The sequence below is a fragment of the Bubalus kerabau genome, chromosome 4, assembly GCF_029407905.1.
Source record: "Bubalus kerabau isolate K-KA32 ecotype Philippines breed swamp buffalo chromosome 4, PCC_UOA_SB_1v2, whole genome shotgun sequence".
In the NCBI taxonomy this organism is placed as follows: domain Eukaryota; kingdom Metazoa; phylum Chordata; class Mammalia; order Artiodactyla; family Bovidae; genus Bubalus; species Bubalus kerabau.
Window position 1 is genome coordinate 130,688,471 of NC_073627.1, and position 22,966 is coordinate 130,711,436.

The 22,966-nt window shown below is 39.5% G+C and overlaps 1 protein-coding gene across 7 annotated transcripts in view; it reads left to right on the forward strand.

Moving 5' to 3' along the window:
* The window catches only part of TGFBR1 (transforming growth factor beta receptor 1), a 74,809-nt gene that overhangs the window by 40,937 nt on the left and 10,906 nt on the right, over window positions 1–22,966 (forward strand). For 4 of the 7 annotated variants that reach the window (XM_055578625.1, XM_055578626.1, XM_055578629.1 and 1 more), the window contains exons 4-6: window positions 2,889–3,119; window positions 9,219–9,386; window positions 12,091–12,247. In XM_055578625.1, the coding sequence (XP_055434600.1) occupies window positions 2,889–3,119; window positions 9,219–9,386; window positions 12,091–12,247 (556 nt within the window). Of the gene's footprint in view, window positions 1–2,888; window positions 3,120–9,218; window positions 9,387–12,090; window positions 12,248–14,166; window positions 18,079–18,126; window positions 18,687–18,917; window positions 22,475–22,966 lie in introns of those variants that run through there. The other 3 variants (XM_055578627.1, XM_055578632.1, XM_055578630.1) reach the window with 3 other exon arrangements.

The window sequence follows — 22,966 nt, forward strand, 5'->3', positions numbered from 1 at the left end:
AGTGATGCTATCCAGCCATCTCATCCTCTGTCTTCCCCTTCTCCTCTTGCCCCCAATCCCTCCCAGCATCAGAGTCTTTTCCAATGAGTCAACTCTTCGCATGAGGTGGCCAAAGTACTGGAGTTTCAGCTTTAGCATCAGTCCTTCCAAAGAAATCCCAGGGCTGATCTCCTTCAGAATGGACTGGTTGGATCTCCTTGCAGTCCAAGGGACTCTCAAGAGTCTTCTCCAACACCACAGTTCAAAAGCATCAATTCTTCAGCGCTCAGCCTTCTTCACAGTCCAACTCTCACATCCATACATGACCACAGGAAAAACCATAGCCTTGACTAGACGAACCTTTGTTGGCAAAGTAATGTCTCTGCTTTTGAATATGCTATCTAGGTTGGTCATAACTTTCCTTCCAAGGAGTAAGCGTCTTTTAATTTCATGGCTGCAGTCACCATCTGTAGTGATTTTGGAGCCCAGAAAAATAAAGTCTGACACTGTTTCCACTGTTTCCCCATCTATTTCCCACGAAGTGATGAGACCAGATGCCATGATGTTCGTTTTCTGAATATTGAGCTTTAAGCCAACTTTTTCACTCTCCACTTTCACTTTCATCAAGAGGCTTTTTAGTTTCTCTTCACTTTCTTCCATAAGGGTGGTGTCATCTGCATATCTGAGGTTATTGATATTTCTCCTGGCCATCTTGATTCCAGCTTGTGCTTCTTCCAGCCCACCGTTTCTCATGATGTACTCTGCATATAAGTTAAATAAGCAGGGTGACAATATACAGCCTTGACGAACTCGTTTTCCTATTTGGAACTAGTCTGTTGTTCCATGTCCAGTTCTAACTGTTGCTTCTTGACCTGCATACAGATTTCTCAAGAGGCAGATCAGGTGGTCTGGTATTCCCATCTCTTTCAGAATTTTCCACAGTTTATTGTGATCCACACAGTCAAAGGCTTTGGCATAGTCAATAAAGCAGAAATAGATGTTTTTCTGGAACTCTCTTGCTTTTTCCATGATCCAGCGGATGTTGGCAATTTGATCTCTAGTTCTTCTGCCTTTTCTAAAACCAGCTTGAACATCAGGAAGTTCATGGTTCACATATTCCTGAAGCCTGGCTTGGAGAATTTTGAGCATTACTTTACTAGCGTGTGAGATGAGTGCAATTGTGCGGTAGTTTGAGCATTCTTTGGCATTGCCTTTCTTTGGGATTGGAATGAAAACTGACCTTGTCCAGTCCTGTGGCCACTGCTGAGTTTTCCAAATTTGCTGGCATATTGAGTGCAGCACTTTCACAGCATCATCTTTGAGGATTTGGAATAGCTCAACTGGAATTCCATCACCTCCACTAGCTTTGTTCGTAGTGATGCTTTCTAAGGCCCACTTGACTTCACATTCCAGGATGTCTGGCTCTAGGTCAGTGATCACACCATTGTGATTATCTGGGTCGTGAAGATCTTTTTTGTACAGTTCTTCTGTGTATTCTTGCCATCTCTTCTTAATATCTTCTGCTTCTGTTAGGTCCATACCATTTCTGTCCTTTATCGAGCCCATCTTTGCATGACATGTTCCCTTGGTATCTCTAATTTTCTTGAAGAGATCTCTAGTCTTTCCCATTCTGTTATTTTCCTCTATTTCTTTGCATTGATCGCAGAAGGCGGCTTTCTTCTCTTCTTGCTATTTTTTGGAACTCTGCATTCAGATGTTTATCTCTTTCCTTTTCTCCTTTGCTTTTCACTTCTCTTCTTTTCACAGGTATTTGTAAGGCCTCCCCAGCCAGCCATTTTGCTTTTTTGCATTTCTTTTCCATGGGGATGGTCTTGATCTCTCTCTCCTGTACAATGTCACGAACCTTATTCCATAGTTCATCAGGCACTCTTATCTATCAGATCTAGGCCCTTAAATCTATTTCTCACTTCCACTGTAGAATCATAAGGGATTTGATTTCGGTCATACCTGAATGGTCTAGTGGTTTTCCCAACTGAACGGCCGAGAGGAGCTACCCCGCGTCCAAGGTCAGAGGGGGTGGCCGAGAGGAGATACCCAGCGCCGAGGTCAGGGGTGGCGGCCAGGGGGAGATACCCCACGCCCCAAGCCCTAGGCCAGGCGCCGCGTGCGGGAGGAGCTAGCCCACGCCCCTAAGCCCGAGGCCAGGGGCGGTGGCCGGGAGGACCAACCCCATGTCCAAGGAGCCGTGGCTGCGCGGGCACAGGAGGGCCTAGAGGAGCTGTCCTAGCACATAAATTAGTACATTGCTTGTCCTGAGATGGTTTTTGTGATCATTTTTAAAGTTAGACCAGAATTCACTTCTCTTGTTTCTGGTGTTTACATACTTTTTTCCTCCCATTCTTAAAACTTACCAGACTCATCTTTCTGAAATAAGATTTGTAAATCATTTCTTCCCATTCATGGCCCCTTTTCAGAAATATTTACCAGTTCCTCTTTCCCCTACAGCTCTTCACTGGTCATCTGGAGCTTGGCATTCAGTACTCCTCACATTCTGAAGCTGCTTCCCTCCTGTTCTACTGTTTTACTACACACGTCCCCGTTCTGCTTATCTAAGCTGGTTCCCTAAACATGTATCATCGATTTCCTTCCTTCTACTTTTGCTTGTTTATTCCTCCTACCTAAACACCTTACCTTCTCTTCTTTAGTCCTGTCCCTTCTGTAAACCCAGTCTAAATTCAGCTTATCTTTTAAAGCCTACCTTGACTCTTAGGCAGGAGTTTCTGGATCCTTTTATTAGTTTCCTTTTTATCATGAATTACTGATTTCACAAATTTACTCTGTATTTCCTAAGTGAGATTTTAAGTTTCTGGGTCATTCTTTAACACCTATCCTGGGTTAGAAACACATACTAATATTTTGTATTGAATACTGTTTATTTTTATCCTTAGGTTTACCATTGCTTGTTCAGAGAACAATTGCGAGAACTATTGTGTTACAAGAAAGTATTGGCAAAGGTCGTTTTGGAGAAGTTTGGCGAGGAAAATGGAGAGGAGAAGAAGTTGCTGTTAAAATATTCTCCTCTAGAGAAGAACGTTCATGGTTCCGTGAAGCAGAGATTTATCAGACAGTCATGTTACGTCACGAAAACATCTTGGGATTTATAGCAGCAGACAATAAAGGTCAGTGACATTTGCTTCTCCTCTGAGTGTAACAAAATATATTTTAATTCATTCTACAAATAAGACTACCAAACACTGTTATATTTGATGAGAAATGGATATTTGTCATATTGATTAGACCTATTAAGTAAAACAGAATACATTAGAAGCCTTTAGAAACAGAAACTTCTAAAAGATTTTCTTGATTCTTAACATGTTCCTAAACCTCTAATTACTTCATAAAGTATAAAGAGCTATTTAAAAAAAAAAACAAAAAATGAAACTATATGCTTTTGTGAATTTGGTTCTGGGAAGTTAGATATTGAATATAGTCATAACAGAGAAAAAAAATTCATAAGCTCTTGTTGCCCAGAGTTCTGAGATAGACTAGAGCTCAGATATGTTTCCTTTTAATCTCCTCCTGACCATTAGGGCATTCTAGTATTTCCTAATGAGCTTATTTATAGGGAGAATAAAAATAACTTCTCAAGTGTATTCTGTGTTTAAATTTCTAGGGCTAAATAGATTAGTCTTTTAAGTAAACTCACTTAGAGAAATGGTTTCTCTAAAACCACCTAGATCTTGGTAACCATGTGGATGAACCCTTTCTTGCCTGTGGTACACAGGTGATTGAGGCCAGGGGTCAGATCAGATGCTGAAGCAAGTGAGGAAGCCATGTGTGTAGACAGTCAGGATGAGCGGTGACTGAAAAGTCACTTCAGACTGTACTTACTTTTCTGGCTTCAGTTATTATAGCAGCGCCCACAATCCCTACCTTTTAGCTTTTGTCAGAGACTTGTATTAGACTCAACTCTCGTCGTACTTGCTTTGAATCAAATGTATTTCCTAGCATTGCTATTTGTTTTTTTAGAAGAATGCTTTCATTCTTTTTTAAAGGCCATAACCATAGTCATCTTTTTACTCTTCTCCCTTCCCATTTTCTTCAACAATATTTATTTCTTCAAAATGTTAATAGTGTTTAATCTTGGTGTTCATGGGTGATTTTGATTTTTCTTGTTGTTTCTCTGTATTTTCAAATTTATTTACAACGAACATTACTTGTTTTTTTTTTAACTTTTATTTCTAGAAAATATCTAGTATACAGAAAAGTAGAGAATAGGATAGTGGATTCCCATTCAGTTCAGTTTAGTCGCCCAGTCGTGTCTGACTCTTTGCAACCGCATGAATTGGAGCACGCCAGGCCTCCCTGTTCATCACCAACTCCTAGAGTTCACTGAGACTCACGTCCATCGAGTCAGTGATGCCATCCAGCCATCTCATCCTCTGTCGTCCCCTTCTCCTCCTGCCTCCAACCCCTCCCAGCATCAGAGTCTTTTCCAATAAGTCAACTCTTTGCATGAGGTGGCCAAAGTACTGGAGTTTCAGCTTTAGCATCATTCCTTCCAAAGAACACCCAGGACTGATCTCCTTCAGAATGGACTGGTTGGATCTCCTTGCAGTCCAAGGGACTCTCATTTCTGCTTTATTGACTATGCCAAAGCCTTTAACTGTGTGGATCACAATAAACTGTGGAAAATTCTGAAAGAGATGGGAATACCAGACCACCTGACCTGCCTCTTGAGAAACCTATATGCAGGTCAGGAAGCAACAGTTCGAACTGGACATGGAACAACAGACTGGTTCCAAATAGGAAAAGGAGTACGTCAAGGCTGTATATTGTCACCCTGCTTATTTAACTTATATGCAGAGTACATCATGAGAAACAGTGGGCTGGAAGAAGCACAAGCTGGAATCATGATTGCCGGGAGAAATATCAATAACCTCAGATATGCAGATGACACCACCCTTATGGCAGAAATTTAAGAGGAACTTAAAAAGCCTCTTGATGAAAGTGAAAGAGGAGAGTGAAAAAGTTGGCTTAAAGCTCAACATTCAGAAAACTAAGATCATGACATCCGGTCCCATCACTTCATGGGAAATAGATGGGGATTCCCATTACCCAGCTTCAAAAATTATCAGCTCATTGCAAATCATATTTGAGTTTGGATTCCATCTACTCTGCCCCCTTTGAATTATTTGAAGCTAATACCAGCAATACATCTTTTCACTATGAATATTTCAGTTTGCATCTTTAGATTATAGGGAATCATTTTTTTATGAAACATAACCATACTACCATTGTCAATTTAAAAGATGCCATCAAATACCTAGTCAGTTTCATATTTCTGCAGTTGTCTACTTATTGGTTATTCACTTTTAGGATCCATTGCATTTGGTTGATATTTATCTTAAATCCTTTAAAAACACTGGGGATCCCCCACTTTTTTTCCCTTCTTGCAGTTTATTTGTTAAACTGGATTACTTGTCTTATAGAGCTTATCATATTCTAGATTTGCTAATTGAATTCATACAGTATCTCTGAACTTGCTCCTTGTATAATTTGAAAACTGGTAGTTAAAATTAGAAACTGAATCTGATTATTTTATTGGTTTTCTGACTGAAAATATTATATACTTTCTACATATTGTATTCTTTCTATTGCATCTCATCAGGAGGCATATATATGTGATTATCTACTTTTTGTGACCTGGGGTGATGATGGATGTAAGCAGCTGTTATCAATAGATACTACTAATTTGGTATTATTTAAAAACAAAACAAACAAAACTAGTACTCATAGTCTGACCCAAGTCCTTAGTTTTCATTTTCTTCTCTCTTAGACACCATTTTTATTCTTCCCCAATGCTTTAAAACAGTCTTAATATATTCTGTGAGTATGGAGTTTTTACTTTGCCAATAAAGGTCCGTCTAGTCAAGGGTATCGTTTTTCCAGTGGTCAGGTATGGATTTGAGAGTTGGACTGTGAAGAAGGCTGAGCGCCGAAGAATTGATGCTTTTGAACTGTGGTGTTGGAGAAGACTCTTGAGAGTCCCTTGGACTACAAGGAGATCCAACCAGTCCATTCTGAAGGAGATCAGTCCTGGGTGTTCTTTGGAAGGACTGATGCTAAAGCTGAAACTCCAGTACTTTGGCCACCTCATGCGAAGAGTTGACTCATGGGAAAAGACTCTGATGCTGGGAGGGATTGGGGGCAGGAGGAAAAGGGGACGACAGAGGATGAGATGGCTGGATGGCATCACTGACTCGATGGACGTGGGTTTAGGTGAACTCCAGGAGTTGGCGATGGACAGGGAGTGCTGTGATTCATGGGGTCTCAGAGTTGGAGACGACTGAGCAACTTAACTGAACTGATGGAGTTTTTAAAATTTTTTTATTGAAGGATAATTGCTTTACAGAATTTTGTTTTCTGTCAAACCTCAACATGAATCAGTCACAGGTATACATATATCCCCTCCCTTTTGAACCTCCCTCCCCTTCCCACCCCTCTAGATTGATACAGAGCTGTTTGCGTTTCCTGAGCCATACAGCAAATTCCCATTGGCTATCTATTTTACATATGGTAATGTAAGTTTCCATGTTACTCTTTCCATACATCTCACCCTCTCCTTTCCTCTCCCCACATCCATAAGTCTATTCTGTTTCTCAACTGTTGCCCTGTAAATAAATTCTTCAGTACCATTTTCTAGATTCTGTATATATGCATTAGAATATGATATTTATCTTTTCTCTGACTCACTTCACTCTGTATAATAGGTTTTAGGTTTATCCACCTCATCAGAACTGACTCAAATGCATTCCTTTTTATGGCTGTCGATGGACATCTAGGTTGCTTCCATGTTCTAGCTATTGTAAATATTGCTGCAGTGAACAATGGGATAGAGGTATCTTCTTCAATTTTGGTTTCCTCAGGGTATATGCCTAGGAGTGGGATTGCTGGGTCATACAGTGGTTTTATTCCTAGTTTTTTAAGGAATCTCCATACTGTCTTCCATAGTGGCTGTATCAATTTACATTCCCACCAACAGTGCAAGAGTGTTCCCTTTTCTCCACACCCTCTCCAGCATTTATTGTTTGTAGACTTTTTGATGATGGCCATTCTGAATGGTGTGAGGTGATAATACCTCATTGTAGTTTTGATTTGCATTTCTCTAATGAGCGATGTTGAGCATCTTTTCACGTTTGTTAGCCATCTGTATGTCTTCTTTGGAGAAATGTCTGTTTAGGTCTTTTCTCCACTTTCTGATTTTTCTGAAACCCTTGTTAACTCATATGAAGGCTCTAATTTTACAAATAGTAATTTCTCCCTCAAAGAACTCACCCATATTTTTGGTTTCAAATTCAGTGGTGGCAGTGACTTTAAAAACTGCCGTTTGAGGCTCTTACCAGGCTCAGCATGTTTTAGGCTTGTTCTAAGTTGTTAACATGCTGACTGGCAAAAAGCGCTCCTGCTACTGTGCCCTGAACGCTTCTCTGTGCTCAAGCGGCAGCCAAGCTAGTGCTGTCACCTAGTGGTCACCGTGGGAACGGGTGGCCCTGCTGGCTCTTCCCTGCTCTCCTTTCTTCTGTGTTAGGGGGCAGTGGACTGTGCTCAGAACCTAGGGCTGCCGCTCCCCCACCACCTTCACCTCCAGCCCCCATTCCCTTTTCCTTTATTTTCCTCCTAATTTAGTTAATTCCAACTCAGACAACCCTTTATGTGGGCATAGCCTCTAGTATGTCCTTCCACCTCTCTTGTCAATTACCTCAGAAAATCTCCCAGTCTTCCATCTTACTGTGTTCCAAATTTATTTCTTATTTGTGAACCTTCCAGAATTCAGCTATGGTTTATCATGCAGATGTACTTAGTGATATACCTGTATCAAGGAAAAGGAAAGGTACAAGTTTGAACAGAATCAGTTGATTAAAGTTTATGAACAAATTTATAAAGAACTGGTATCATGAATATCTAAATCCTTTCAAAAATACTCAGCAACCTCCTCCAGAATCTTCTGAAAACATTTCATTCCTTCATTTCTTCTAATCAGAGTTGCTTTCTTTCAAGAAACAACCTTCAAAATAAAGTGTTTTATGTCACTTTGAGTTTCTTTCATTTTACAACTAACAGGGAAGGAAATAGCACATTTTAGTTCTTGTGTGCCATGCTAAATGCTTTTTAAAAACCTATTATCTTATTTTTAAAATCTCCTTAGTGGTCTTGAAAAGTTAAGGTATTCTTGTAGTGTAAAAGAGGAAACAAAGGCTCACTGTTAAGAAGTTTCTTAACCAGTCTAAGGTCACGCAGTCAGTAACAGCCAGGCCCTGGATTCCAACCCAGGTCAGAATGACTCCAAGTAAAGCATCTTTTACTGAAATGCCCTGCCTCCTAGTATTGTAATACTGTTTTGCTATCACGATTTTGTGAAATATATGGTTCTCCAGCTAATGGACTTTTGTGGACCAGCCTAGCCTAGAAGCCCAGCCAGAACCTGTTCCTGAGGGAAAATACATTTTCATTTCACATACTGGTTTACAGTTAATTGAACTTTTGGAAAAAGGCACATTCTTAGCTGGTGACGTTTAAAACTACCTTGTGTAAAATTAAATTCAGTCCCAGCCTTTTCCCCTCCTGACATTTTTAGTTCCTATCTCAGCTACTCCACGTGTCAGTGATACTACTGTTTTTATAGTTTTCTAAGCTGGATACCTTGGAATTGTAATAATCTTACTTGGCTTCTTGTTGAACTGTATACACAGTTTGTAATTAAAGCTTGCATTTCTCATTTAAGGTCACATATGGTTTGTCTCATAATATTCCATTCCCACTGTGGCTGTGCTAGGTTCAAGGTATTTCTCTTTTTCCTCCTCCCTTGTTTCCCTCCCAGCTTCCAGGAACAATCACTGAGCACCTCACCTGGACCAGGCATTCTTCTATGTATTAAACAGTCCCATCCCTGCTACTGTTTGTGTGGACTCGAGATCAGCGTCTTTACACTGTGATTCTTTGTCTCTTGAATGGACTAGTTGTCTTTGCCTCAATCTCAAGAATAGGCAACTTAATTTAAGGACCTAAAGGATATAAACATAAACGTATAAGAAAACTGAAAATAAATGAAAATATATGAACAAGAAAAACAAAATATGAAAGAAATCTATACAAATGTAAGGTACCAACGTGTTGCCATTGTGTGATTCAGGACTGAGTAAAAAGTCATAATGTTTGAACAGATAAATCATAAATATTCTATAGCCTATCTGAAATATTGTTTTTCTACTTGGCAGACAATGGCACATGGACTCAGCTCTGGTTGGTGTCAGATTATCATGAGCACGGATCCCTTTTTGATTATTTGAACAGATACACAGTTACTGTGGAAGGAATGATAAAACTTGCTCTGTCCACAGCAAGTGGGCTTGCCCATCTTCACATGGAGATAGTTGGTACCCAAGGTAACTCAAAGCAGTCCTGTTATTTAAGCTTTAAATTCCTATGGGTCTAATGTCTATTCAGAAAATTTTTGCAAGAAGTCAGCTGAAGTAGAAATGTTTAAAATGAGTTTTTATATGAGAATATTTTAACTTTCTGTTGAAAATCTAACGTAGAGTTAGGAATCTAGGAATTTGATTCGAGATTCTCTAGTTGTTATAACAATACTGATATTTTGGTAAGTTCTTAAAAGTAGTGTTTAGTCTTGTGATTTTGAGGATCTTGATTTTGGAATTTATGTATAGTACCAAATGAAATGTGAAGATGCTCTGTAAACATCCAACATGCTACATAAATGTTATCTGACCATCTGATAATTGTGTTTGATCCTAGGATAAGGAGATTGCATGAGTTAGTATTGTGCTATATAAGAGATCAGATGCCAGTGTAGTCTCTGCTCTGATGATTATCCACTTGCTAACCCCATTACCAGCTTTACTATATACGTCACACATGCTGTTTTACTAGTTCAGCCTGCCCCATCTTTGCAAAATCATTGTTGATTATAATAGCCTTATTGAGTTATAATTCACATTACTATGTCACATACAATAAACTGGAAAATTCTTAGAGAGATGGGAATACCATACCACCTTACCTATCTCCCTAGAAACCTGTATGCGGATCAAGAAGCAACAGTTAGAACTGGACATGAAACAAAATAGACTTCAAAAACAGGTTCAAAATTGGAAAAGGAGTACAGCAAGGCTGTATATTGTCACCCTGCTTATTTAATTTATATGCAGAATACATCATGTGAGATACCAGGCTGGGTGAATCACAAGCTGGAATCAAGACTACTAGAAGAAATATCAACAACCTCAGAATGATGGTAATGACAGAAAGTGAAGAGTAACTAAAGAGCCTCTTGATGAAGGTGAAAGAGGAGCGTGAAAAAGCTGGCTTAAAAGTCAACATTCAAAAAAGGAAGATCATGGCATCCAGTTACATCACTTTATGACAAATAGAAAGGGAAAAGTGAAAGCAGTGACAGATTTTCTTTTCTTGGGCTCCAAAATCACTGTGGACGGTGACTGCAGCCATGAAATTAAGACACTTGCTCCTTGGAAGGAAAGCTATGACAGACCTAGGTAGCGTATTAAAAAGCAGAGACATCACTCTGCCGAGAGAGGTCTGTGTAGTCAAAGCTGTGGCTTTCCAGTAGTCATGTATGAATATGAGAGCTGGACCATAAAGAAGGCTGAGCGCCAAAGAATTGATGGTTTCGATCTGTGGCGCTGGAGAAGACTCTTGAGAATTCCTAGGGCTGCAAGGAGATCAAACCAGTCAGTCCTAAAAGAAAACCCAGAATATCTTTGGAAGGAGTGATGCTGAAGCTCCAATACTTTGGCCACCTAGTACAAAGAGCCAACTCATTGCAAAAGACCCTGGTGCTGGGGAAAATAGAAGGCAAAAGGGAAAGGGGGTGGCAGGGGATGAGATGGTTAGATAGCATCACCAACTCAATGGACATCAGTTTGAACAAACTCCAGGAGACAGGCCAGGAGCCTGGCCTGCTCCAGTCCATGGGTCGCAAAGAGTCAGACATGACTTGGTGACTGAACAATAACAAATTGAGTTGTAATTCACATACTATACAATTTACCCATTTGGTGTACACATCAGTGGTTTTTAGTATAATCAGTTTTGTATAGCTATCACCACATTTTAAGAACATTTAACATTTTCATTACCTCAAAAGAGGTGAGGCCTGTAGTTCTCTGCAGTCACCCCCCATTTCCCTCTAAATTCTCTGGCCCTGGGCAACCTCTAACTTATTTTCCATCTATTGTTCAGTCACTAAGTTGTGTCTGACTCTTTATGACCATCTATATAGATTTGCTTTTTCTGGACATAGCATATGGAATCATACAATATATCTTTTATGACTAGCTGCTTTCTAGTATAGGTTCAAGGTTTATCCATGTTGCAGCATTATCAGAAATTCATTCCCTTTTATGTCCAAGCAATATTTCATTATATGGATTTTACTACATTTTGGGTATCATTTGTTGTTTCCACTTTGGGCTATTATGAATAATGCTGCTATGAACACTGATGTACAAGTTTTAGTGTGGATACGTTTCCATTATCTTGGGTATATGCCTGGAGGTGAAGTTACTGGATCAGACAGTAACTAATGATTTGGGGAAAAAAAAAAAAAAAAAAAAGTCTGGCAAGTTTCACAAAGGGCCTGTACTATTTTATTGTACATTCCCACCAGTAGCCTCTGAGGGTTCCAAGTTTTACACACTGTAATTATTTTATAATAGCACTTTTTCTAGTAGTTAGTATTAAAGGCATTACACATTTAATGAATATATTCCAGTTGATAGGCAAAAAAGGTGATCTAGATTTTTGGTTCTTGGATTGGAATATTAGTACCTAGGCGTCCTATAAAAAAAGATTCATAGGGTATCAACAAACTAGTATCTTTAACCTCCTGGTTTTTGAGTGTTAGACATATTTTTGAACATCATCTGTTTTCTTTGAAATGTAATCTCATCAACTTTTTGCGCACTGATTCATGTTAGTTGGTTTGGTAAGGGCCCAGGTATTGCAGTGATGGGGATGAAATGCTTTTGACACTGGGATGGGAGGACTTGGGGGGGGTTTGTGATTGGTATTACCCTTTAAGCAACCATGTTTAACTTTCTTTTTCTTCAGGAAAACCAGCCATAGCTCATAGGGATTTGAAATCAAAGAATATCTTGGTAAAGAAGAATGGAACTTGCTGTATTGCAGACTTAGGATTGGCAGTAAGGCATGATTCGGCCACAGATACAATTGACATTGCTCCAAACCACAGAGTGGGAACAAAAAGGTATACTTATCACAGAGTGAACACAGTTATTTTTATGTTCTGAAGTTGACTTCTTTTCCTTCTCATTTCTAGATACATAACTTTTCTGAAACTCAACCTTGTTCTTTATTAGATTGCTCACAGGTAGAAGATCTCATGGTCTTGCCTGCTCTGAAATCATGGTTAGCTAACTTACAAAGGTTACTGCTGATGAAAGGTAGCCTTTCCAGAAAATACTACCATTAGTTATGTTATCATAACAGTAGTTAATATTAATGGGGTACCTACTGTGTACCAGTCATTTTAATGTGTCTCTTATGTATATTACATCATTTAATGTTCTCTTCAAATGTTGTGATGTAGTTAGCCCAACTGTTTTTATATTTTTATTTCCTGAAAACATAGCTTTCTCTCTTCAAACTTTCACATGTGCTATATCCTAGAGCAGCAGTCTCCACCCTTTTTGGCACCCGGGACTCATTGTTTTCAAGATAATTTTCCCAAGGACCAGGGGTAGGGAAGATTCAGGCACATTACATTCATTGTGTACTTTATTTTTAATCTAATGCTGCCACTGATCTGACAGGAGGTGCCACAGTCTGTGGGCCTGACTTCTGTTCTAGAGCATACTTTCCCCTCCTGTTTCCTTAACTTGTACTCAGTCTTCCTTTCTCAGAGGAATCTTTTTCTGGACTGTTAGATGTCCTTGTCAGGCACCCACATTGCACGCTAAATCTGGACCACTTAGCACATTATAACTGTTCACTTATCTGTATATACCATTGGATCGTAAGCTGCTTGAGAGAAGCCTTGTAGTCCCAGCATCTATCACAGTGCCTAGAAGATAGTAGGTCCTCAATAAGTAGTTGTTGAATCTATGAGTACTCCCCTGGTAGCTCAGTCAGTAAACAATCTGCCTACTATGTGGGAGACCCAGGTTCTGTTCTTGGGTCAGGAAGATCCTCTGGAGAAGGGAATGGCAACCCACTCCAGAATTCTTGCCTGGAAAATCCCACGGACAGAGGAGCCTGGTGGGCTACAGTCCATGGAGTCACAGAGAGTCGGACATGACTGTGTGACTAACACACACATGAGTACTCAAAGAACCTAAGTAGGTAAGTATCACTGCCCTCAGTTCACAGATGAGGAAACCACCTTGTGAAGGTTAATGTGGCCAACCAACCTCCTGGATTAGGTAAGCTGAAGAGCTGAGATTTGAACCTGGGCCTTTCTGACCCAAAAGGCTTTGCATTATGTATCACAGCATTTTGCCACCACATACCATCAAACTGCTATGCTGGACTTGAATAGAGCTGAGCTTTATTCTGTCTCAGCTGTATTTATGGATTCAATGGGGACTCTCAGATCTTTTGACTCAGGGTTCCAGGCAGTGGCTGCTGCAGGTCTTTGTGAGTCCGAATCTGTAACCTTAGTAGGATTTTTGAAACCTCAGAACTGTGCAATATGGTATCATTAAGGACTGGCATGCATTTTTATCTATTATTTTGTTCCCTGGAGTATGTCCTTGCCTTTCCTTTTATCCTGTTTTAGTGCGAAGACTTCTAGACTGAAATACATAGTCCCTGCATAGTACACAGCAAAGCAGGTGGTGTATAGTAGGACGCCTAGGATGTGGGTCATTGGAAACAAAGATCATAAGGCAAATAGCATAAAATTGCTATTTCAGCTTTTCATGGGATTTGGAGTAAACCAGTGGAGATATTTTTCTTGAGTCTAATATGATCTCAGTTATGCGTGGAAGCTTAGGCTTCAGAAATCAGACCTGGGGGGCACGGGGGTGGGATGTATAGAAACAGTCTGAAGGGGTTAGAGTCTGATGTGACCGCATCTGAGGGCGTACGCAGAGAAAGCCTGGGCTGCCTTAGAATCCAGGCGCCATCATGTGGGCCGTGTGTGAGGGTCGTTTTCCCCTGCATTAGCTTTCAGGCAGCAGGATACCACCTCCAGGAACAATCAGGAGCTGCCACCACTGCCAAGAACACCAGGACCAGATATCTGCATGCCCTCTATCAAAGGGATAATTACCAGTACATGCTGAGGGGAGAGGTGACAGGCATCCATACTAAAACAGCCCTTGCACCAAAAATACTAAACCCACACAAGGTACAAAGCGGGGCTCCCACCTATAAACAGTCCTCAGAGACCATCGTAGATAATTGTTTCTCCTAAATTCACAAGATGATGCCGTGAAAGTGCTGCACTCAATATGCCAGCAAATTTGGAAAATTCAGCAGTGGCCACAGGACTGGAAAAGGTCAGTTTTCATTCCAATCCCAAAGAACATTTAGACTACTGCACAATTGCACTCATCTCACACGCTAGCAAAGTAATGCTCAAAATTCTCCAAGCCAGGCCTCAACAGTATGTGAACCGTGAACTTCCTGATGTTCAAGCTGGTTTTAGAAAAGGCAGAGGAACCAGAGATCAAATTGCCAACATCCATTGGGTCATTGAAAAAGCAAGAGAGTTCCAGAAAAACATCTACTTCTGCTTTATTGACTACACCAAAGCCTTTGACTGTGTGGATCATAACAAACTGTGGAAAATCTTCAAGAGATGGGAATACCAGACCACCTGACCTGCCTCTTGAGAAATCTGTATGCAGGTCAAGAAACAACAGTTAGAACTGGACATGGAACAATAGACTGGTTCCAAATCAGGAAAGGAGTACGTCAAGGCTGTATATTGTCACCCTGCTTTCATGCAGAGTACATCATGCGAAACGCCAGGCTGGATGAAGCACAAGCTGGAATCAAGATTGCCGGGAGAAATATCAATAACCTCAGATATGCAGATGACACCAACCTTATGGCAGAAAGTGAAGAAGAACTAAAGAGCCTCTTGATGAAAGTGCAAGAGGACAGTGAAAGAGCTGACTAAAGCTCAACATTCAGAAAACGAAGATCATGGCATCTGGTCCCCTCACTTCATGGCAAATAGATGGGGAAACAGTGGAAACAGTGTCAGACTTTATTTTTCTGGGCTCCAAAATCACTGCAGATGGTGACTGCAGCCATGAAATTAAAATATGCTTGCTCCCTGGAAGGAAAGTATGACCAACCTAGACAGCATATTAAAAAGCATAGACATCACTTTGTCAACAAAGGTCCATCTAGTCAAGGCTATGGTTTTTCCAGTAATCACATATGAATGTGAGTGTTGGACTGTAAAGAAAGCTGAGTGCTGAAGAATTGATGCTTTTGAACTGTGGTGTTGGAGAAGACTCTTGAGAGTCCCTTGGACTGCAAGGAGGTCCAGCCTGTCCATCCTAAAGGAAATCAGTCCTGAGGAAGGACTGATGTTGAAGCTGAAACTCCAATACTTTGCCCACCTGATGGGAAGAAGTGACTCACTAGAAAAGACCCTGATGCTGGGAAAGATTGAAGGTGGGAGGAGAGGGGGCAACAGAAGATGAGATGGTTGGATGGCGTCACCGCCTCAATGGACATGAATTTGATTAAGTTCAAGGAGTTGGTGATGGACAGGGAAGCCTGTCATGCTGCAGTCCATGGGGCTGCAAAGAGTCAGACATGATGAGCAACTGAACTGAAGAAGAGAAATATTAAGTAAAATGAAGAAGCAGAGGAACCACTCCCAGTTGAAAGACCAAGAGAATTCCCTTGAAAGAGCAATGAAACAGACCTCTTCAGTCTAGTAGGCACTGATTTCAAAAAGAAGACAGAAAATACTGAAGGAATTAAAAAAGGCTATCAACAGAAATACAGAGTACTGTAAAAAAGGAATTCGAAACTATAAACAGGAACCAAGAAAACTCACTTGCCAAGACAAAAACTGAAGTAAAGGCAATGAATAGCAGAATAAATAAGTGACCTGGAAGACAGAATATGAAAACTGCCCAATTAGGACAGCAGACAGAAAGCCAAACGAAAAAAAGGGACCTATAGGGTAAGATAAAGTATGCCAATCTATGCGTAATAGGAATTCCAGAAGGAGAAGAGAAAGAAAGAGAGGTTGAAAATGAATTTGAAGAAATTATGACCGAAACCTTCCCATGCCTAAAGAACGAAATGCATATTCAGGTACAAGAAGCACTGAGGGTCCCAGACAAGGTAAACTCAAACAGGCCTACACCAGGACACGTTATCCATAACAGAAATTAAAGAGGAAAATTCCAAAGGAAGCAAGACAAAAAGTTAATTAAAGGGATTCCGCCATCAGTTGTTCCTACTACAGAAATGTTGCAGCCTAGAAGGAAGTGGCAAGATAGATTCAAAGTCCTAAAAGGGAAAAATCTGCAACCTCTGATCCTCTACCCAGCAAGGTGATTGTTTAGAAAGAGATGAATTTCTCAGAAAACTGAAAGTATACAGCAATACTAAACCTGTCCTAAAGGAAATACTGAAAAGTCCTGAAAAGTCTTCTCTAAATAGAAAAGGAGTAATACTCTATAGGGGAATAAAAAGGGAGGAAAAAAATCACAATTGGAAAGCAAATTACTGAAATAAGCCTGTACACAGATTAAAAAAAATTTTTTTTTCTGTGAAAGTGATAACCACAATGAACAGCAAAAGAACATGAAGATATAAAAGTGGACATCTAAATCATAAAATATGGGGGAGGAAAGTAAGAACATTTAGGGTTTTTTTTTTCTTTCATTTCCTAGATATGTTTGAGCCTGTATGCCTACCTATCTAAGGCAAGTAGATATAGGATGGGATTAATGTATTTGAAAAATAGAGTAACCACCAATGAAAAACATACAATAGATTCACATAAACCAAGAAGAAAATAAGTATGACACAAAAGAAAATCATCAAACCACTAAAGGAAAACAAAGAAAGGGACAAAGAAGAAGTGTAAAATCAATGGGAAAACAAAGTTAAAATGGAAATAAATATGTATATATCAATAGTTACTTTAAATGTCAGTGGACTAAATACTCCAGTCAAAAAACAGAGGGGCAAACATTTGCACAGCAAAGGAAACCATAAACAAAACCAAAAAGACAACCATCGAATGACAGAAAATATTTGTAAATGAAGTGACCAACAAGGGATTAGTCTCCCAAATTTACACACAGCTCATGTGGCTCAGTATTAAAGAAAAACAACAACCCAATCAAAAAATGGGCAGAAGATCTAAGACATTTCCTCAAAGAAGACATACAGATGGCCAAAAAAGCGCATGAAAAGGTCCTCAACATCACTAATTAGAGAAGCCCAAATCAAAACTACAGATGTATCGCCTCAGACCTGTCAGGATGGCCATTATCATCATCATCATAAAAAAAAAAAAAAATCTACAAACAGTAAATGCTAGAGAGGGTGTGGAGAAAAGGGAACTCTCCTACACTGTTAGTAGAAATGAAAACTGGTAGAGTCACTTTGAAGAACAGGATGGAGGTTCTTTAAAAAACTAAAAACTATCATATGATCTAGCAATCCCACTCTTAGGCATGTATCTGGAAAAAACTGTAATTTGAAAAGATACATGCTCCCCAGTGTTCAGTGCAACACTATTTACAATAGACAAAAGACAGCCTAATGTCCAGATGAATGAATAAGGAAGATATGGTGTATGTACACACACACACATATACATATATATATACACACACAATGTTACCCATTAAAAAAGAAAATGCCATTTGTGGCTACACTGGTGGACCTAGAGATTATCATACTAAGTAAAAGTAAATCAGAGAAAGACAAAGAGCATATCACTTCCATGTGCAATCTAAAAAAATGACACAAATGAACTTATTTATTTATGAAACAGATTCACAGGCTTAGAAAACAAACTTACGGTTACTAAAGGGGAAAGGTGGAAAGGAGTGATAAAGTATGGGTTTGTGATTAACATACACACAATGGGCTTCCCTGGTAGCTCAGCTGGTAAAGAATCTCCCTACAATGCAGGAGACCCTGGTTCAATTCCTGGATCAGGAAGATCCCCTGGAGAAGGACAGGCTACCTAGTCCAGCATTCTTGGGCTTCCCTGGTGGCTCAGACGGTAAATCTGCCTGCAATGCAGGAGACCTGGGTTTGATCCCTGGGGTGGGTAGATCCCCTGGAGGAGGGCATGGCAACCCACTCCAGTATTCTTGCCTGGAGAATCCCCATGGACAGAGGAGCCTGGTGGGCTACAGTCCATGGTGTCACAGAGTCAGACACATAGCACAGCACATACACACAATACTATATATAAAATAGATGGTCAACACGAACCTACTATATAGTATAGGGAACTAACTCAACTCAGTACTTTGTGATAACCTATGTGGGAAAACAATAGATATGTATATATATATATATGTGTGTGTGTGTGTGTGTGTGTAAATGAATCACTTTGCTGTACACCTAAAACTAACACATAAATCAGCTATCCCCAAATATAAAAAATGAGACTAAACATAAACTCTCAGAGTAGATCTCTCAATATTCTGTGGTAAACCTTAATGGAAAAGAATGTGTAACTGAATTACTTTGCTGTACAATAGAAATTAACATTGTGTATCAACAATCAGATCAGATCAGTCGCTCAGTCGTGTCCGACTCTTTGAGACCCCATGAATCGCAGCACGCCAGGCCTCCCTGTCCATCACCAACTCCCGGAGTTCACTCAGACCCATGTCCATTGAGTCAGTGATGCCATCCAGCCATCTCATCCTCTGTCGTCCCCTTCTCCTCCTGCCCCCAATCCATCCCAGCATCAGAGTCTTTGCCAGTGAGTCAACTCTTCGCATGAGATGGCCAAAGTACTGGAGTTTCAGCTTTAGCATCATTCCTTCCAAAGAAATCCCAGGGCTGATCTCCTTCAGAATGGACTGGTTGGATCTCCTTGCAGTCCAAGGGACTCTCAAGAGTCTTCTCCAACACCACAGTTCAAAAGCATCAATTCTTCGGCGCTCAGCCTTCTTCACAGTCCAACTCTCACATCCATACATGACCAAAGGAAAAACCATAGCCTTGACTAGACGAACCTTTGTTGGCAAAGTAATGTCTCTGCTTTTGAATATGCTATCTAGGTTGGTCATAACTTTCCTTGCAGTCACCATCTCAATACAATAAATTTTTTAAAACAGAAAAATAAAGACAGGGTGGCAGATGTATTGTTTTAGTCCAGAGCCTACAACATGCTGCCTCTAAGACCCACATTAGGGCAGAGGACACACAGAGATCAAAAGTGATGGGATGGAAAAATATTTCATGTAAACTGAAATGAGAAGAAAGTGTGGAATCACTCAAGTCAGACAACACAGACTTACAAACAAATACCATAAAGAAAAGGACACTATATTGAAAAAAGGATCAATTTAGGAAGAGGATCTTATACTCATCAGCATATACACACCTAATGTAGGAGTATGTAAATACATAAAACAAATAGCCACAAACGTAAAGGGAGAAATTGATGGGGAAATAAGAGTAGGAGATTTGAACACCCCACTCACATCAATGGATAAATTTTCTAGACAGAAAACCAGTAAAGCAAGAGATCCTAAACAACACAATAGAATTACGGTAAATTGATATTTTCTGGACATTAAAAAACAAAACACATTCTTTTCAACTGCCCCTGAACATTCTCTAGGATTGATTACCTTCTCAGGCATAAAACAAGCCTCAACAAATTTAAGAGTGCAGAAGTTATTTCACACATTTTTCCTGACCATAACAGCATTAAACTAGAAATCAACCACAGAAAAAGAAATAAGGGGAGAAAATAAGTTACACAGAGACTCAACAACAGACTGCCAATACTAAAAAACCAGTGGGTCAAGGATGAAATCAAAGAGGAAATTTAAAAATACCTTGAGACCAATGACAGTAAAAACAACCATAGAACACCTATGGAATGGGACTTCCCTGGTGATTCAGTGGCTAAGACTCCAAGCACCCGATGCAGGAAGCCCAGGTTCAATCTGTGAACTAGACCCTGTGTGCAGCAGCTGAGAGCTGGCACAGATATTTTCAAAAAAGAAACCTATGGGACGCAGCAAAAGCAGTTCCTAGAGGGAAGTTCACAGCAATACAGACCTTGCTCAAAAAACATGAAACATATCAAATAAACAACCTAGCCTACCACTTAATTATAGAACAAACAAAACCTAAAGTCAGCAGAAGGAAGGAAAAAATAAAGATCAGAGAGGAAATAGAGATTTTTGGGGAAAAAAAAAATTACAACTGAGACCTGGTTCTTTGAAAGGGTAAACAAAATGGACAAATCTTTGGCCAGGCTCACCAAGAAGAAATGAGAACCCAAATACATGGAAAAGGAGACATAACAACTGATACTGCAGAAATACAAAAAAACCATAAAAGAATACTATGAACAATTACATGACAACAAATTTGACAACACAGAAGGGGACAACAGAGGATGAGATGGTTGGATGGCATCACCAACTCCATGGACATGAGTTTGAGTAAACTGCAGGAGTTGGGTGACAGACAGGGAGGCTTGGCATGCTGCAGTCCATGGGGTTGCAAAGAATCAGACACAACTGAGTGACTAAACTGAAGAAATGTACAAGTTTCTAGAAACATACATTCCACCAAAAAATTTAATCAAGGAAAAACACATAATTTGACCAGACTGATTACTAGAGGTGAAATACAATCTGTAATTTAAAAAACTTCCAACAAACTAAAGTCCAGGACCAGATGGCTTCATGGGTGAGTTCCACGAGACATACAAAATAATTTATATCAATGCTTCCAAAAAACTGAAGAGGTGGGAACACTGCCAAAGGCATTTTATAATGCCACCATCACCCTGATTCCAAAACTAGACAAAGAACCACCAAAACAAATACATACAGGCCTATATAGCTGATGAATATAGATGCAAAAATTCTTAACAAAATAGTAAACTGAATCCAGCAGCACACAAAAAAATGTCATACACCACAACCAAGTGGGATTCATTGCAAGTTCACAAGGGTGATTCAACATATACAAATCAATGTGATACACCTCATAAACAAGACAAAAAACACACAATCATCTCAATTGACGCAGAAAAAGCATTTGACAAAATTCAACATCCATTCATTGCAAAAACGCTTTACCAAAAAGTGGGTATTGAGGGAACATAACATAATAAAAGCTGTTTATGACAAACCCACAGCCAGTATAATACTCAAAGGTGAAAAGCTGAAAGCCCTACTGCTAAAATCTAGAACAAGACAAAGATGCCCATTGTCACCTCTTCTAGTAAACACTGTAGTACTGGAAGTTGTGGCCACAGCATCAGATCAGAAAAAGATATAACAGGTATCCAAATTGGAAGGAAAAATTTAAATCGTCATTATATGCAGATGACATGATTCTGTGTGTGTATATATATATACAGAAAACCCTAAAGACTTCACACAAAAATTACTAGAGGTGATAAATTAATTCAGCAAGGTAGCAGGATACAAAGGAAACAAGACTCAAAGAAATGGAATGATATCCCATGTCTTGGATTGGAAGAATTAATATTGTTAAAATGGCCATATTGCCCAAAGCAATCTACAGATTTAATGTGATCCCTATCAAATTACCCATGACATTTGTCACAGAACTAGAACAAATAACCCTAAAGTTTATATGGAATCATAAAAGACCCAGAATTGCCAAAGCCATCCCGGAGAAAAAGAACAAAACAGGAACCATAACCCTCCCAGACTTCAAACAATACTACAAAGATACAGTAATCAAAACAGCATGGTACTGGCACAGCAACATTGATACAGATCAATGAAACAGAATAGAGAGCCCAGAGATAAACTCATACCCCTAAGGCCTCTTCGACAAAGGAGGCAAGAATATACAATGGGAAAAAGTTTGTTCAGCAAGTGGTGGTAGCGAAGTTGGACAGCCACGTGGAAATTGATGAGGTTAGAACATACCCTCTCACCATACATAAAAATAAACTCAAAATGGCCTAAAGACTTAAACATAAGACATGACATCAAAAACTCCTTGAAGAGAGCATAGGCAAAATGTTCTGACATAAATCATACCAGTGTTTTTCAGCACAGCAAAGGAAACCATTTAAAAAAAGGAAAAGACAACCTACACAATCAGAAAAAACATTTGCAAATGATGCAACTGATAAGGGCTTAATAATTTCCAAAATATGTAAATAACCTCATAGAACTCAACAACAACAAAAAAACCAAGCAACTTAATCAAAAAATGGACAAGAGACCTAAAATGGCATTTCTCGAAAGAAGAAATACAAATGGCCAATATGCACATGAAAAGATGCTCAGTATCACTAATTATTAGAGAAATGCAAATAAAAACTGCAGTGAGGTACTGCAGTGAGTGGCCGGTTAGAATGGCCATCATTAAAAACTGTACAAATAACAAATGCTAGAGAGAATATGGAGAAAAGGGAACTCTTACACTGTTGGTGTGAATGTAAGTTGGTACAACCACTATAGAAAACAGCGGAAAAAGAGAAAAATAGAATCACCATATGGTCCAGCAGTCCCACTTCTGGCTATATATCCAGAAAAAACTAATCCAAAAAGATACATGTACCATGTTCACAGCAGCATTATTTCACAATAACCAAGACATGGAAACAACCTAAATGTCCATTGACAGATGAGCTGATAAAATGTGGTGCATATATCCAATGGAATACAACTCAGCCATAAAAAAGAATGAAATGGTGCCATTTGCTTGCAACATGGATGCAACGAGAGATTATCATAATAAGTGAAGTCAGTCAGAAAGAGACAAATATGATATTAATGTG